Source organism: Choristoneura fumiferana, chromosome 10 (assembly GCF_025370935.1).
Source record: "Choristoneura fumiferana chromosome 10, NRCan_CFum_1, whole genome shotgun sequence".
Classification (NCBI taxonomy): Eukaryota; Metazoa; Arthropoda; class Insecta; order Lepidoptera; family Tortricidae; genus Choristoneura; species Choristoneura fumiferana.
The window spans coordinates 18,337,219-18,356,031 of NC_133481.1; the positions used below are offsets into that span (position 1 = coordinate 18,337,219).

Consider the following 18,813-nt stretch of genomic DNA (forward strand, 5'->3'; position numbering starts at 1 on the left):
AACAGTGCAAGCACTGCTGCTTCACGGCAGGATTAGCGAGTAAGATGGTGGTAGCAATCCGGGCGGATCTTGCACAAGGTCCTACCACCTGCAAAACAGCTATTACCGGGGTTTTAATTTCACAGAAGCAAATAATTAAAACCCGCCGTAGCCGTGGTGGCCTAGTGGTTTTTTTTTGACATTCATAAGTGCTTGTTATAGCCTAGATGGAATAAAGATATTTTGACTTTGGCTTTGACTTTGACCTATCGCCTCTCAAGCAGAAGGTCGTGGGTTCAAACCCCGGCTTGCACCTCTGAGTTTTTCGAAATTCATGTGCGGAATGACATTTGAAATTTACCACGAGCTTTGCGGTGAAGGAAAACATCGTGAGGAAACCTGCACAAACCTGCGAAGCAATTCAATGGTGCGTGTGAAGTTCCCAATCCGCACTGGGTCCGCGTGGGAACTATGGCCCAAGCCCTCTTGTTCTGAGAGGAGGTCTGTGCCCAGCAGTGGGACGTATTTAGGCTGGGATGAAATAATAAAACGCCGATCGTTGTCGTAGTGTCTGTATTTCCGGATAAATACAACCTGGCTCTTCAAGGCTACAGTGAATATGCTGATACTGAACCAGTAAGATACACCTTTGGCCTCATCTGCACTTAATATCAGGTGAGATAGGGGGTCAATCACGGGTCAGATTGTAAAGAATTTTATCATCATTTAGTTCAGCGACATTTAAAAATAATCAGTTTTTTCTATTACTTGTAAATTTATCCCATAGATAGATTATAAGTAGTTATGTTTAGTTACTGACAAAAATAAGGATGTGTTTTCATTGAGGTAGAACAGAGATACTTAATCTCATCACCTCTTACGACAAATTCGCAAAAAAGAACCCTCCACTTAGTTTGGTGAAAGATGTCATTGTAATACCCTATTGAGGACAGACCTGAATACTCTATTAACCAAATTTGTTCCCTGAATACTGGATAATAGGGTAGGAAATTGAATGGCGAGTACTGGCTCTTTCTTAGACGTGATGAGCCGATTGTGACTTTTGTAAACAGATATTGAGAATTAGTTGGATGGCATTTGGAAGAAAGAGATAGCAAATTTTGCTTCCTAACATAAATGCTCTAATGTTCGTGTATTTAATTCGCTTTCCTTATATATATGAGAGTGATCTCTGAGTGAGTGAATAAATGTGAAAAAGTTGTACTCTTACGTTAGGGAATGTTACTGCAATGTTCTGCCGTCAGAATGCAGCACTAGCACAAACCGTAAACAATTTTTTTAATGTCTTTAAATTACCGTAGGATGCAATAATATCGTATTATTTCAATTAAACTTTTGTAAATATAGCTCTATCGTTACTATCGATGTAAATTTCATGTTATTTTCTTACTAATGTAAATATTTCATAATCTGTCATAATAATAAGGAGAACTGACGTTGTCATGGCGGTTTATTTACGGTTTTTGCGCAGAGCTTTGCATAATATTCCATACTTAAGTCTGCTACTAATGCACAAGTTGATTTTTAGTCACCTTTCAAATTTCAATATGTCATTCAGTATCGTTCGTTATCATTCGTTATTTTTCATTTTCTTTTCACACTTTTAATTTTTTATTGATTCATAAAACTTCGTTATTCAAGATCATTCGTAATTCAATGAAACATGTTCTTTGATTAATTCATAAATTCAATTATTCAAACTGACTTTAATTCAATTAATTTCATCAGTTCGTAATTTTATAAACATGTTCTTTGTTACCAAATCAATCAAAATATGACTTTGTATTCATTCAAAAATCACTTCGTATTCACATTATTATACCTATGTTACAAACCTCTTTTGAGTGTTTAGTAAAGTATATCTATTGTTCTCACAGTATTTTTCTTCTTTACAGCATAGCTGCAGTGCCAACCTGGCATGAGGCGCCCGCCGCGCCGCTCGCCCCACTTCCACTGCTCTCCCCTCTACGGACCAACCTTAAACAATTCCTACCCCCTACCCTTCATCCTAATACTCTATCTACTACCTATCGCAAATACACAAATGACTAACACTAACACCCTAGGTCTTGGCCCGACTAATTCAAGTGAAGAATCAATAGACGGTAATAAAACAGATGTAACGCTCGCTAAAGAGCTTTACACATCCGTTAATAGTAAAGAATATCAAGTATTTTTAGATAGATTTAGAAGAAAAGATGAAGAAAATGATACTATTGATGGAAAAAGCAATAATAATAATAGTGATAATAGTGACGACTCAAACGGTACTAAAAGCAATTCTTTAGGACACTATTATGAGAAATTCTCATTTACTATAGATTCCTTAGAATTAGTAAGCACAAAGGATGCTGAGAAACTAAAAATAGACGATGCGACTAGAACTAAAATATTCCACGATTATTATTCCACAGTCAACAAAGTAAATAGGTTCAATGAAAACGATCAGAATACTAATGATACCGTTACGGCAGACGTTTTAGATTACAATGAGACAATCGACATACTTTTTAATGAAACCGAGATTCCAGAAGCAGATACCAAAATCCGTAGGCGGTTTTCGAACGACTCATTAGTGTTCCCTGATAACCTTTCCTCTCCGCGCGCTCCCTCATTTACAAGAATGCAAACACCGAGACCTGGCTTCGTAGAAGGTAAGATAGACATAACGAAATTACGGTTTATTTTTGTTGGAAATAAAATTTAGAGATACGTTCTTGTAATTGCAATGATTTATGTATGGCGCGTGACGCGGTTGACGAATATTTATTTTAAGCGGCCTGTTTTAGGGCAAACATTTTTTTATGCTATGTGTAATAACTACCTGAGTTATGAGGGGTGAAGAAAAAGCTTTCATTTTCGAGAAAATCCCTGAATACAAAATAAAATGTTGCTTTAGGGCTGCGTGTGTAAATTTTATCTTTTTTCCTTTTTTGGGACCCGGTTTTGTGAATTAGCCATAAAATTAATTTAAACTTTTTTATGTGAAAATGGAAATATAAAGCGACTTAAAATATACATAATTATAAAACGCTAGCTTTTGCCCGCGACTTCGTCTGCGTAGATTTTTGCAATTGCAGTCGAATCATTATTCGAGCTTTTATTCCGTACTAGTGTTTCCCCGCGGCTTCCCACACGTAAATCATTAGATCCAGCAGCTGCATCGAAATATTGGGATTTTTGAAATATTTCCGTGGAAATTCCCGAAAATTTAATCGTGGTTTTCATTGACATTACATTAAAATAGAATCATGACAAATTTCATAACTCTAATCCCAGCGGTTGTTATGTCGAGATTTTATCCCTATTCCGTGGGAATATCGGAATAAAAAGTAGCCTATGTTTTATTCCAGATGTCCAGCTATCTACATACCAAATTTCATCCAAATCCGTCCAGCCGTTTCAGCGTGAAGGAGTAACAAACATACTCACTTATTCACTCACTCACTCACAAACTTTCGCATTTATAATTATAAGTAGGATAATTTTAGTAGAGACATTATTGTTGACATAGTAGAAAATTCTGTTACAGTTTCCAGGTTATCTAGTAGAACTACAGGATGTCTAAAAAATAATCAAATCAAATTCTACAGCTCATTCATAAAAATGTGCCCACGAAACTGAGGCGCTTACTCAATTGGGCGTTTTAGAAAAAGTTGTTGAAATGACTTTTAAATTTCACTTCTGATGCTCGTAAAGTTCGTGTTTATGCTGTATCTAGGCGACATAAAATGACTTTTTATGCTCTAGTGCATAAAATAAAATCTTTGTCTAATACCAACTCAAGACCAAGGTAATCAGGTGTCAACAGCCACAAACAAAAAAGTTTATATATATTTTTTAAAATATTTTTTATTTTATTTAAAACTAAAAATCAATCAAATCAATCATAATAACTCAGTAAAATTAAAATAATGGAATTATTATAATAATGTATAAAAAATAAAAGGTACATAGAAAGTGAATCATTGTTTCCACTGTTGCTATTTCATTTCCTCGCTATCGAAGTGAAAAGCAGAGTGTAAAACTCGAGCATTAAACTCATTTTCCCCTCGACGTGTCTATCCACCCTCGCCGTACTTACCGGCTCGGGTGGCTCTATGAACGTCTCGGGTAAAATGGCTCGTTTTATGCTCTTGTTGTACAATCTACTATTTTGTTTTAGATTTGGATGAAATTTTGTTTTCCTACTCAGAATCAAGAGAACTTTCGATTGTAATACTTAGGAGAAAAAAAGTGTCCCAGGTTTTTCATATAATTTTGTGTTATCCATTACACTGCCGTCATAGAAACGTATGAAAACGGTAACATAATGGAACAAAAAATCTTGTGACACTATCTCTCCTATTAATATTCGACAGTGCTCCTGATTCTGAGTAGGAAAACAAAATTTCATCCAAATCTAAAAAAAGTCATTTCAACAACCTTTTTTCTGAAAACGCCCAATTTACTCGCGCATTTTATACACCCTGCAAATGTACGTGTATACAAAATAACAAAATCAACAAAATTCGGTGCATAAATAAAATCGAGATTTAACTTTTCCCACCAAATAGCCATTAGCACCGACGCCGATGACTCCAAACAGTATTACAGAGTTTAGCATAACTCATTGTTTACAGAATTAAATTTTGTAACGTGACTTGTTATTCGGCAGACGTTCAGCTTTCGGATTTATTCTGTTGAACAAAGGATTTAGTTCATTTATCTTGGATTAATTGAATTAAGAAACGGATGCGGAAGCCATTAATCCGGAACAAAACTGGTTACTCAGTTAAATCGGTTGTCTAGTTTATGGCCGCAGTCGGATCAGTTGTCAAATTTAGTTAAAATAGTTAGGTTAAGTTAAAAATGTTTAAATTGATTTGAAATCAAAATTCAATCTTAACTAAACTTTGTTCTGTAGCAGTACCAAATTAATTAATTAATTTTTGAAGTCGGTAGTCGTTCATTTTTGTTGTAAATTTAGTGGTTTTCTAATCGCTTTAGCAACATTACGATACGAGTTAGAGATGGGTAAATCCGGATCTGAAGATTCAAAAGAGTTACTAACTCCGACCAACCTATTGGATCGAGCGACTCGCGATCGGCGATTCAGCACTCACTTCACTTCCGTTCAATCACGTCGGATCGGATCGGATATGTGCCGTCCCGCTCACGCTAATAGCATTTATTACGAGAGGAAGAGAGATAGCATGATACCAATTTCAGAGCCGCTCCTCTGAGTCGGTTCGCCAGTAGTAAGTAAATCCGAAGTGACTCACAGATTCAAAAGAGTCATTAGGACGAATCGGTACTTCATTACCTCGGTACCGAACCGAGCCGGATCGGCCATAGACAAACTAATAATCGCTCGAAAGAACCGGAGTCCATAAAGGAGTCGGAGTCAATAAGCGGATTCGGTACCAATACCGGAGCTGGATTTAGTAAGTCAGATCCCTTGTCGGAGTCGAGATTACCCATGTCTAATACGAGTGCTGCTATGGCGAATAGAGTAATAAATAGACTTTTCCAAAGTCTTGTTATCTAAGTATATCCTCTTATAAATCGTAAATAATATAGTACAGGAGTAAAAAAACCGGCCAAGTGCGAGTCGGACTCGCGCATGAAGGGTTCCGTACCATCTATACAACATTCATTAGACATTAGCAAAAAACGGCAAAAAATAACGTTTGTTATATGTGAGCCCCCCTTAAATATTTATTTTATTCTGTTTTTAGTATTTGTTGTTATAACAACAACACACCACCCGCCGCACATAGTCTGTGATAAGTTTAACTGTCCCACTATCACGGTTCATGATACAGCCTGGTGACAGACGGACAGACGGACAGACAGCGAAGTCTTAATAATAGGGTGTCCGTTTTTACCCCTTTGGGTACGGAAACCTAAAAAAGAGAGAGCTAAACATTTATTTACACATATTGGATCCAAAGAGAAGTACATTACATAGAAGGAAAAATAAATAACAAAATGCATAAAAGTGCTTTATAGATTCCATTTACGAATATGGTTCCCGTGAGATAATGCCTTTTACAATATGGGCAAAGGCGCGGGCGTAAGCTAATAGTCAATTAAGGAACTAATCCAACGCAATCCGCAACTCCAGGTCAAGTCGACCCCTAACTTTGAAGCTGTCGTATCTAATAGATAAGTGTCTAGCAAATAGATAAAGGTATTGTCCAACATTCAATGAACCGTTACGGAACCCTTGAAGCGAGATACGAAGAGGGTTTCAGGGTTCCAGGAAGGGGTTTGAATCAATAGAGGTAATGGGGAAATTTCGAGACACACAGTTTTACTTTACTTAAATAACTTGAAAAGGAAATAGGGGCGACGGAGTTCCATTGATAAAACGAAAATACTACAGAATATCATCATCATCATCATGATCATCATCATCTTTTCGGTATATATACGTCCCACTGCAGGGCACAGGCCTCCTCTCAGAATAAATGTCTTCAGCCGTAGTACACACGCGGTCTAATGCAGATTGGGAACTTCACCCATACCATCAAATTTCTTAATCGGTGTGCAGAATTCCTTGCGATGCTTTTCTTCGCTGTTAACCTGTCCTCTCCCAGAGGCACAAATTTGTGCCCAAATTCCTTTGATCCTGTTATCCTGGGAGATGACAGATTAATCTCGTGGTGAATGTCAAATGTAACTACGCGCTTGAATTTCGAAAAACAGGTGCGAGCCGAGGTTTGAACCCACGATATTCTCTGCCTGAGAGGTCATAGGTCGAACCACTGGGCCACAAAAACTTTTGTGTATCGAACTCTCTACGCTCTTGTCGGTGGAGTAACCGCCACTCCGCACGGTCACCGGCCAGCTGTGACCTCCTGTAGGGCTACTACGACATTCGAAAATCGAAGTTCGTATCGTACCTACCGTCCCGCTGACGCTAATGCTATTTCATACGAGAGTGAGAGGGACGGTACGATAACAACTTCGATTTTAGAATTTCGTAGTAGCTCTACTGATACGGCACGCCGCCAGCAAACTCCTTCACCTGGTCAAAATAGATCAATTTTCGACCTTTACCTCGTCTTCCTTCCACTTTTCCTTCCAGCCTTAAAAATCTTTGATGTTAACTGACACAAATCACGAAATTAGGTTGCCACAATTAGCTATGTTAATTACAAATTAAGGTCGCGATTACAAATTAACGGTCTCGGCAAATTGACGTTTAACAAACGGATAAACAATAGGCGGGGCGGGGGCGAGGACAGTGGATATGAACGCTTTATGCAACGGTTACTTGATAATCCTTAATACAGTATTTGACTATTTTTTTATGTTTTATAATATAAATTAAAACTTCACAACGTTTAAATTGAAAATACAAACTGAAATATAGATGCACAGAAAAACCAGAAAAATAAGACCATCACTGGGAATCGAACCCAGGTCCTCGGTATTCCGTACCGCGTGCTATACCGCTACACCACTGTTATTCAACGGTACCGACACGAATTTCCCCTATGTACCTCATATCTCAGCTTGTTTGTTTCTTATTTAGCCACTTAAGCAGTGACGCTAGCGACATCTATGCCGTAGCCCTCATCGAGAAATTTTTCGGCACTCCATTGGAAGTAACCGCTCTCCCGGACAAGAGATATCGTTACTATGCAATCAAATTAAGCTTAATTCTCTTTCTTAAATTTGGAATTGAAATAAAAAATACAATAAGATTCCAAAAAACCAATCTTAATTTACAACGTTTGTTACCGAATAGAGAAACAATTTTTAAGCTAGCTTTACAAATAACAAAGTTATAAAGGTTTGAAATTCAAGATGAGACAGAGAAAGACATACTTGCATGTGACGTCACACGTAAGTAGCGCCATACTTGCTGCACAGAGAAAAGCGTTTGAGAAAGAGACGTGTGTAGACTTTTCAAAAAATCACCTATGAATACAATTTTCAACCGAGTTAAGTTTTCTCTCCGCTATACACTGTCTGTATATCTATATTTTCATAATAATATATCAGATATATGGCAAATTGGCAAGACTTTTTATAACGCCCGACGTAAACGACGAGTGCTATAAGTTTGACCGCTCTGTGTGTGTGTCTGTCCGTGGCATCGTAGCTCTTAAACGTGTGAACCGATTTGGGTGCAGCTTTTTTATTTGAAAACCGGTTTTCTTGCAATGGTTCTTAGATATGTTTCATTAAAATCAGTTCAGCCGTTTTTGAGATATTAAGCTTTGAAATGACAATGTCGGGGTTATTCAACTTTTCTAAGTTGGTCAGGTTATAAATATAAAGTCGACTATCCGATGATCGTGATGTAATTTTTGGTCGTTACTCCTTTACGCTAAATTGGCTGAACGGATTTGGATGTTTTATGTTATTATATGCAATATTCAAATCATTTATTCATAACAAAATTTATTTTCAGTATTCCTCAAGCGTATAGGAATATACTGTATTTAAATAAATAATACACTTTAGATTAGAAAGACGATTACTGATATTTAACTAAGGTGAACGTCTGAGTGCTCGTCACGCTAATGCCCAATAGACGACACCCTGCTGGCATCTCTATTACCAAAGACATAAGGTTTAAGATGCCAACTATTGGGACAGTGACAAGCACGTTCACCTTAACTGAAAATAGATGCCTATCCTATCCTCAAGATCGTCTGCTGTAGAGACAGACATGATGAAACTATAAAATTTCCTCGTAGGATTGTGGGATCTTAAAACGCTAGTAACGCCACATATTTCTAGCCATCGCTACTAGCCATAATTTTAAAGCAAGTTTAATCCAAATAACAAAACTGGGCGTTAATTAATATTTGACTTCCGGTGGCTGACTACATCTCGCATGGTTACGTTTAATTTCCTCGCTACTACAAGGTGCCGATGCCAAAATAACACGGTAGTTGACTTTGTACTGTTAGTTCTGTGAGCTCCAGATAGAGCTGAGCGTTATTTTCTGCAACTGTTTCGATAAACAGTTTCTTATAAAGTAGGCAATTTAGTTTGCAGGTGGTAGGACCTTGTGCAAGGTCCGCCCGGATTGCTAGCACCATCTTGCTCGCTAATCCTGCCGTGAAGCAGCAGTGCTTGCACTGTTGTGTTTCGGCGTGGAGAGTAAGACAGCCGGTGAAATTACTGGCACTTGAGGTATCCCATAGGCCTCTAGGTTGGGAACGCATCTGCAATACCCCTGGTGTTGCAGATGTTTATGGGCGGTGGTGATCTCTTACCAACAAGAGACCTACTTGCTCGTTTGCCATCCAGTCGAATAAAAAAAAAAGTAACGGAGTAACAGTTTTGTGCCGAAACGAATAACAGTTGTAGACATACACTTCGACTTAAGAAACGATATCACAGATGCACATACATGCGTTGACTTGAGGAAATTTTCTCACAACAACAAATAAGAGATTCTTATCTAAACTAGTTTCACAGCAAACGTTTTATAATATAAAAAACTGTTTCTTGGACCGAACTGTTTCTTGAAGCAAACTGTAAAGAGCTATTGGGAGAGTGCGAAGTACTAGGTGGGGGTGATGAAATCTATCGCAGCGCTTATGGTGGCCAAAAGTAGAAATAGTTCTGGCTCTGTCATCTGTCATACTCATATGAATCTGTCATTAACAAAGCAATTTGTATAGACTTTAACTACCTAGTTTAAGTAATAGATGTATTGTATTGTATTGTATTGTATTGCAAAACTCTTTATTGTACATAAAAACACATGAAAATAACAGAACACAGGAGATGTTTGTGTTATGATGCGAGCTTGAATTATTGAACACTGTCCGTGTTTTGTTCTTAATTCCTCTACATCTCGGACATGTCCAGCAACAATTTTCTTTATGAAACGGTTTGTGGTTGAAATTTTATAAAACCGGTCTTCAAAATGATACTCAATTTGATCTGAAAACGATATTTAATTTATTAGTAGCGATATAAGAACAATTACATAATTTTGCTTTTATTCAAAGAAACCAATAAGATAGCTTTATCTTTTTGTATTACAGTAAAAGTACAACTAAACATGAAGTAAACAAACCCTGACATAACGAAAATAAAACACACTTTTTGAATAAATTTTACATACCTACCTCATTTAATTTTAATACCAAAAATGAATTCAAAACCTTTTGTCCACCCAAATCACGGTATCCCAGTAATTTTGTGTTATAAATTAATACGTTATAGGTTTGATTTTTGTCACAATGTCCCGATAAAATTTTGAAAACGTTAGAGCATCAGAGCCATAAAAGTTGCGGACGCTAGGTGGCGCTGATGTCGTGCACAGAGCCAATACTTGATAACGAAGCTTTCGTCTCCTTTGAAACGAAACCAAGCCAAAGAAACTGTTTTTTAAAGTAACAGTTTTTCGAAACGAAAACGTGTATCGATCATATTTTGAGTTGGTAACAATCTAGCTGTCAAATTGACTGTCATCTGACATCGAATTGGCTTTTGATTTTGACAGTTAACTTTTTAATTCGAACCGCCGTTTTTCGTTATATTTCTCGGGCATTGTGCCACATGTTTATTTACTTAGGTAGTAAATGTTTAGGATACACCGTACAGATGCCGGCGAGATGGAGGCATGACCTGGTTAAAGCCGCGGGCTCATGGTGGATGCAGATCGCTTCCTACTGAAGCAACTGAAGGTTTATGGGGGAGGCCTATGTCCAACAGTGGACGTCCTACGGCTGAGATGATGATGATGACGGATGCCAGCAGTTTCTTGATCTACATCAGATGATAAAAGAAACCGTTTTATTAGTGCCATCCACGAAGACGCGTGATTTTGTCAAAATTAGGCATTAATGACATTGTAATAAGAACCACGGCACGCGTCATCGTTAATGAACTCTACCTATAATGTCACTACACTGTCCATCTATCTATCTGTCTGGTTGTATAGCAGGAACCGTAATAGATTGACAGCTGAATGTAATAGGTACATTATATAATAATAATATGTATTTTCTAAAAACCGACCAAGTGTTTCAAATTCAAAGACTGAACTTTTACGGAACCCTGCAATGCGCGTGGCACGACACGCACTTGTTTAGTTGACAAAAGAAATACATGTCTAATTTTTTTAGGGGTCCTTAAGAACAAGAACTCATGAGCACGTGGACGTATTAACTGCTACGTACTCTTTAAAGCAGTGATAGAATTAAACTTCATTGTACGGAACCCTCGGTGCACGAGTCTGACTCGCACTTGGCCGGTTTCTCAATGCCCATAACCGGCGGAATAATTGTCATCTTCATTCTAGTCTGTACATAAACGTCCCACTGCTGGGCACAAGCCTCCTCTCAGAACGAGAGGGCTTAGGCCGTAGTTCCCACGCGGGCCCAGTGCGGATTGGGGACTTGAATTGCTTCGCAGGTATGCAGGTTTCCTCATGATAATAATTGTAATTGTTACGGAATAATTTTATTTTTAAGCCGTGGTGGCCTAGTGGTTTGACCTATCGCCTCTCAAACAGAGGGTCGTGGGTTCAAACCCCGGCTCGCACCTCTGAGTTTTTCGAAATTCATGTGCGGAATTACATTTGAAATTTACCACGAGCTTTGCGGTGAAGGAAAACATCGTGAGGAAACATGCACAGACCTGCGAAGTAATTCAATAGCCCAAGCCCTCTTGTTTTGAGAGGAGGCCTGTGCCCAGCAGTGGGACGTATATAGGCTGGGATGATGAATTTTATTTTTAGGATTCTAATCTATTCAACCGGTCCGCGTAACACCGAACTTCTGATCTACATTACTTTTGTTGAAGAGACAATGATCTATTCAGACCTAATCACGAACTCGTTAACTACGAATGGGATCGAGCACAGATATAGATTACACTAGATAACGCAATCACCTCAATCTGTATGATAACCGACCGTGTCACTTTTTTATATCTACTGTGACGTCTCAAGAGCGAATTAGCTATATGAATTCCCCGATGTCCGCGCAAAATGGATTCAAATGCGCCGCCCGCCCGCGCCGTTTGGCTCGAGTCAGTCACGCTTAGTCAGTTAGCGGTCAGTTTGTATGGGGCCAACCCCGACAATTGGTCGGTTTTCAGACACGCGAAGTAGATGCATTTGCGTAATCTAGTGTAATCTATATCTGTGGGATCGAGTCGTACTCGAGTCGACTGTATAGATCAATTACCCAATATTTTTTTCCCCGATATTTAAATTCCCGTTCGCATTAATTCCCATTCGCGTTTTTCCCCATTTGCTTTATTTTCCATACGATACTGCGACCAATGGATAATTTTCTCACACGATTTAATTTCTACTCTTTCTTTTCGCTACACGCATCTTTATCTACGCATTTTTTTTACCAATCCGGATCATTCGCATTCATATATTTTACCTGTATTATAAATTCTCAATAGTATATTTTTCTCATACGTTTTAATTTCCACTCATTATTTTCGCTAGCCGCATGTGTGCCGAATCTATGCTGAAGCGGGCGGAACTGCGAGGAAAAGCTACTAGCTATAATAGATGGTCGATAATAATAAAGCAATTTTAGTCAGACAACGACAATGTCAGTAACCCTGTGAAGTATTAAAGAATATTGCATTGATAGTGGAAGAATTATCCCAAAATCGAATTGTAATTTGTATTGATAGTGGAAGAATATGATGTATCCAAGTGAGGAAACCCCAGGGCGTTTATCGGGTTCATGTGAATTCACTTTCTTAGAAAGTACACGTGGCTGGAGGGCGAATATTGATACGAGCTGGTTATCGCCATTATTTGAAACGCACCAATAAATGTTCGTCGGTGTGGGTTTGTCACAGAAAAGGTTCGTGCAACGGATTTTTAGTAATAGATGCATCGGAAAGGAATATTGTGCGAGATGAAAAACATTCCTGTGTGCCTGATTACGAATCCATAGATATTGAGAAAGAAATCATCGCCTTAAAAAAAACAGTTACCTACCGCTGATTATAGACCAACAAATGAGAATAATCATGTGTGAGGAATACATCGATAAACTTTCACCTTTTCATTCTGTAAGAGATGCTTTATACAAAGCACGCCAGAAATCAGCGAGTACATCAAAGTTAGATTCGGCACACATATTATGCGGCTAGCGAAAATAATAAGTGGAAATTAAAACGTATGAGAAAAATAGACTAGTGAGAATTTATAACACAGGTAAAATATATGAATGCGAATGATCCGGATTGGTAAAAAAAATGCGTAGATAAAGATGCGTGTAGCGAAAAGAAAGAGTAGAAATTAAATCGTGTGAGAAAATTATCCATTGGTCGCAGTATCGTATGGAAAATAAAGAAAATGGGGAAAAACGCGAATGGGAATTAATGCGAACGGGAATTTAAATATCGGGGAAAAAAATATTGGGTAATTGATCTATACAGTCCTCGAGTCGGTGTTTCGGTGCCCTTTCGATCTCAAAGGGTTTTGTCGAAGAGTCATTATCTTAAAAACTCTATTAAGAATCGAGTAATCGGATTAAGGGAGGTAGAATGGTTTATTTGCCTCAAGGCAATAGAAAGCTATGCATACATTTTAATTATATTAAATCGGGATTCCAAGCCGTGATGGCCTAGTGGATAGACCTAGTCTCTCAAGCAAGATCGTGGGTTCAAATTACAGTGAAGGGGAACATCTTGAGAAAACCTGCATTTGTGCAAGCAATTCAATTGTGTCTGTGAAGTTCCCAATCCGCACTGGGCCCGTGTGAGAACTACGGTTCAAGCACTCTCATTTTGATAGGAGGCCTTTGCAAAGCAGTGAGACGGTAATAAGTATTAGCTGGGATGATGATGATGATGGGATTCTAAGCAATTAGCGTGTTTATAGTAAATCGTGTGCCCTTGTTACCCGTGGTCCCTCTCGTAGTCCCTCGAAGAGGTTGCAAAATAGGTAGTTTAAGTTACTTAGGTAGCTTCTCCTGCCCGAAGGGCAAACCGCCTAGAAATAGAAGCCCCGCTTCGCTTTATCAAATCAATCAATGAATCGCTTCGCGGGGATCCTATTTCTAGGTTTGCCCTTCGGGCAGGAGAAGCTACCTAAGTAACCTAACCTACCTATTTTCTGGTCTGAATTAACCCTAGGTGCATTAACCCTACACTCCATAGAACTTCACACGCACCATTGAATTGCTTCGCAGGTTTGTACAGGTTTCCTCACGATGTTTTCCGTCACCGCAAAGCTCGTGGTAAATGTCAAATGTAATTCCGCACATGAATTTTTGAAAAACTCAGAAGTGCGAGCCGGGGTTTGAACCCACGACCCTCTGCTTGAAAGGCGATAGGTCAAACCACTCGGCCACCACGGCTATTACCCAGGATTACCAATACGACCTAATGTAATCAACATTTAAAACCACAGAGAGCAAATAACTTCAAAAGTCGCACAAAACTCGCACCAAAATAAGTAACAATTTAACACAAAGTTCAAACCACTGTATTTGCGAGTAATTATGTTTCGAGCTTTTGTAATAAAACAATGAATTTCAATTTAACTTCACAACAACGTCTAGAAATATAACGCATTGTAAACACAGACCAGTTTCACGAACACGGGGTGTGTTTTGCGAGTTTGATTTGTATTATACAATGGCATTTAAAGGCACAATCGACAACAAAAGTGGATGAACTGTTTGAAGTCAAAGTCAAAATGACCAAAGTCATCAACTTTGACTTTGATTACGGAAACCCTATTAATAAGACTTCGCCGTCCGTCCGTCCGTCTGTCACCAGGATCTATCTCATGAACCGTAATAGTTAGACAGTTTAAATTTTTACAGATTATGAAAATTTTTATAATTTTTACAGAGAATAAAATAAATGTTTAAGGGGGGCTCCCATACAACGTGTTTTTTTTGCCATTTTTTGCTAATATCTAATGAATGTTGTATAAATGGTACGGAACCCTTCGTGCGCGAGTCCGACTCGCACTTGTCCGGTTTTTGTTTTTACTATCCTCTAAAGCAGAGGATCGTGGGTTTGACCACAGGCTCACAGCTCGTACGTTTTTCGGAATTTAATGTGCGAAATTAATTAAAAAGTCTTTTCTGGGAAATTGCATACGTTTTTATAATAAAATTCCAAAAAATATTATAAATGAAACGGATACAAAATTCAGATACATTGTCAAGAAGACATTAATATCAAAGGCTTATTATAAAGTTAATGATTATATCATGGACAGGGATATTTGGAATAACTCCGATCCGCATTAGCGATCCCTTCAAATAGCGAACCTACTGTGTTAAAAATAAAGTTGTGTTAAAATACTTGTGATGTATACATATCATTTAATGATATTGTAAATCTGTTTAAAAAAAAAATATATATATACCTCGTTGAGTTTCTTGCCGGATTCTTCTTAGCAGAGATTTTTCCGAACCGGTGGTAGATTTTTTTTGACATTCATAAGCGGTTGTTGTAGCCTAAATTGAATAAAGATATTTTGACTTTGACTTTGACTTTTGAAATTCACCATGAGCTTAATACAGTGAATAAACACATCGTGCGTGAGGAAACCAACGAATAAATTTGATATATATCAGCCATAAGACGTCAACTGTTATACATGCCTCCCCCATATATCTCATGTTGCTTCAGTGTTGAAAGTGGCTTGCATCCACCCGTGAACCGCGGCTATAACCAGGTCATCCTTCCATCTCGCCATATCAGCCATAGGACGTCCACTGTTGGACACAGACCTCCCCCATAGTCCTCCAGTTGCCTCGGTTGGAAGCGGCTTGCATCCACCGTGAACCCGCGACTTTAACCAGGTCATCCGTCCATCTCGTTGGTGGATCTTACACGCTGCGCTTGCCGATCCGCGGTCTCCACTCCAGAACCTTTCGGCCCCAGCGACCATTTGTCCTCCGTGCTATATGGCCTGCCCATTGCCACTTCAACGAGCTTCTTCGCTTGGCTATATCGGTGACCCTCGTTCTTCTACGTATCTCCTCATTTCTGATTCGATCACGTAGAGAGACCCCAAGCATAGCTCTCTCCATAGCTCGCTGAGCAACTCTGAGCCTATTTATAAGACCTATGGTGAAGCTCTCGAATCCAAATGAGTCATCACTGCCAACACTAATTGGTTAAAGACTTTCGTCTTAAGGCACTGAGGAATTTCGGACGAAAATACATTGCGGAGTTTCCCGAACGCTGGCCCATCTGAGTTAGATTCGGCGATTACATAGTTACCTAGGCCTAATAACTTACCCCCTTATTCATAAAACTTAACAAGCCTATGTTAACTAACAAATGCTTTGTCCCTTTCTAACAAATACAAATGTCAAAGTGACAGATAAGGACAAACGAATTTTAGCGGCATTTTAACTAAAATAGGTTTGATTGTCGTTTATGAATAAGGGGGTTAATGTTTACAGACGTGTGCGCAGGCGCACCATTCGCGTACCGAGGAGATTTTACACTCATAATTAACGCGTTCAGGATTTTATCACGCCTTTCATATTATAGGTATTTTATCATCATATCATAAATTATATCATTCTTAACATAGTGTCCTATTCTATCTTTAATGTAAATGTTTGCCATAATGTCGTATTATAACGATACGCCATTTAAGCAAACACTCCTCAACCTCTACCCAGTTCAGCACAAAAGGCTTGGGCAGAAAAAGTGCCTAATATATTGCAGGCCATTACCTCTCGATACATATTTCGTTTTGTGTACCCTGTGCACAGATAATATACGAAGGACTCCGCAGTGTTACAATTATACTAGTGTGCTGATGTCGGTAGTTTAGAACTCGAAACAGAAGATCGGTTTTCTTTTTCATTCTCATATGAAAGAGAAAGATATCACTCGTCGAATCTGACTCGACTGGGCAGCGTTCGGGAAGCATCGCAGTGTCTTTTCATCCAAATTACCGCAGTGTTCGAAGTCCAAGTGTCAAGTGTTCTTTGACCAGTGTATGTTGCCATTGATGGCATACAGATCTGAGACGTAGGCGCTAACGATGGGCCTCATGAGGAAGCTCAAAGTCACTCAAAGGGCTATGGAGAGGGCTATACTCGGGGTTTCTCTGCGGGATAGAATCAGAAATGATGATATCCGTAGTAGAACTAAGGTTCCCGACATAGCCCGAAGAATTGCAAAACTGAAGTGGTAGTAGGCGGGGCACATTGCTCGCAGGTCTGATGGCCGATGGGGTCAGAATGTTTTCGAATGGCGTCCGCAAACCGGGAGACGCGTTGTCGGTAGGCCTCCAACAAGATGGAACGACGACCTGGTTAAGATCGCGGGATCGCGGTGGATGCGGAAAGTACAAGACCAGTCTGAGTGGAGAGCCTTGGGGGAGGCCTATGTCCAGCAGTGGACGTCTTTCGGCTGACATGATGATGATGAATGATGATAAATCTTCAGGAAAATGAAGAGTCTTGAACAACATTAACATTGTAGTTGTACTGTAAACTGAATGGAACTTGCTAAGACATGGGTGCTTTTGAACGGCAAGTTTATGTACCGCTAATTGCAAGTCTGGCACACCAAAATAATATAACTAGACCGGCTACAGACCTACCGATTCCGTTGTGTTCATTCCGGCTGCAGTCTATTGATTACGGCTCTTGAGACAGACAGGTGAACAGCGTAGTGACAGTAATAGAGTTCCGTCAATCACCCTTCCAGTAGGAAACTCTACGAGTAAAAGCTAGATTATCCCTATGTACCGACCGTTCTGCGCCCCGCACACTGCCCAACCATTAAATTTTTTTACGGCCGACCTCAGTGTCCAGATTATGTTATGATAAATTTGTCGTTGGCTCAACTAGGTCGGCGCTTGACAAATGGGTTATTGTAGAAATTTCAATGGGAAATTGTCAATGTAATTCTCATAACCCTTTTTTAATATCTGTTGGATTTATATTTTGCTTCTATGCTTATGGAGCATCTGTCATCTTCCGCATGAATGATATAGTTAGTCTGTTTATAATGTTGCTGTGTATCTATTTTGTAACATATATAAAATATGTTTATTCTGGATTCTTGGATGTTTTATATGTTTTAGGGTTTCGTAGTCAACTTGGAACCCTTATAGTTTCGCCATGTCTGTCCGTCTGTCTGTCTGTCTGTCCGCGGCTATGCTCAGAGACCGTGAGTACTAGAAAGCTTTAATTTGGCATGAATATACATATCAGTCACGCAGACAAAGTAAAGTGGGGTTGATTTTTTTTTCTCGACTACCCTATAGTATTGGGTAGGTCTTTTAAAACCATTGGGGGTTGCTAAAACCATTTTTCTATTCAGTGATCTGTTTGCGAAATATTCAAATTTAAAGTGCAAATTTAAATAAAAATTGAGCGTCGCCTCTAAATCTAAACTGTTGGCTGGATAAACATGAAAAAATTCAGAATGGTAATAAATATATCAAATTTACAAGGAAAATTATAGCGGCTAAGATTGGTTGAGAATTATTAGTAGTTTGAGAGTAAATAGCAGCCTAAGGTAAAAAACATGCCTAAACTTGAAAGATTCCGTACACAATACAAAATCCTTAGAAAAATATTACTTGATTTTTTGTAATGGCTACGGAACCCTATCCTGGGCGTGTCCTAAGCCTACACGCTCTTGGCCGGTTTTTTTTAAATTATTTATCTACCTATTCAAGTATGTTTATGCGTTACCTAGGACTATATAACACAAGCTTTGCCACAGAGCTTTGCTTACTTTGGGACAAGGTCAATTATTGTCAAGTGTCCCGTGATAATTTTATTTATTTATTTATATGTGTGCATGTATTGTAAGTGGTTTGTTTTATGTATTTTTGCTATCGCTCTAATCTGTTGTAAATTTCATCACCGA

General features: G+C 38.7%; 1 protein-coding gene across 1 annotated transcript in view; it reads left to right on the top strand.

The window, feature by feature from the left end:
• Window positions 1–18,813, top strand: part of GABA-B-R3 (gamma-aminobutyric acid type B receptor subunit 3) — a gene marked incomplete at its 3' end in the record, with an annotated part of 284,881 nt that overhangs the window by 148,060 nt on the left and 118,008 nt on the right. Inside the window, exon 3 of the mRNA XM_074092960.1 lies at window positions 1,896–2,654. Coding sequence (XP_073949061.1) covers window positions 1,919–2,654 — 736 coding nt within the window. The remainder of the gene's footprint in view (window positions 1–1,895; window positions 2,655–18,813) is intronic.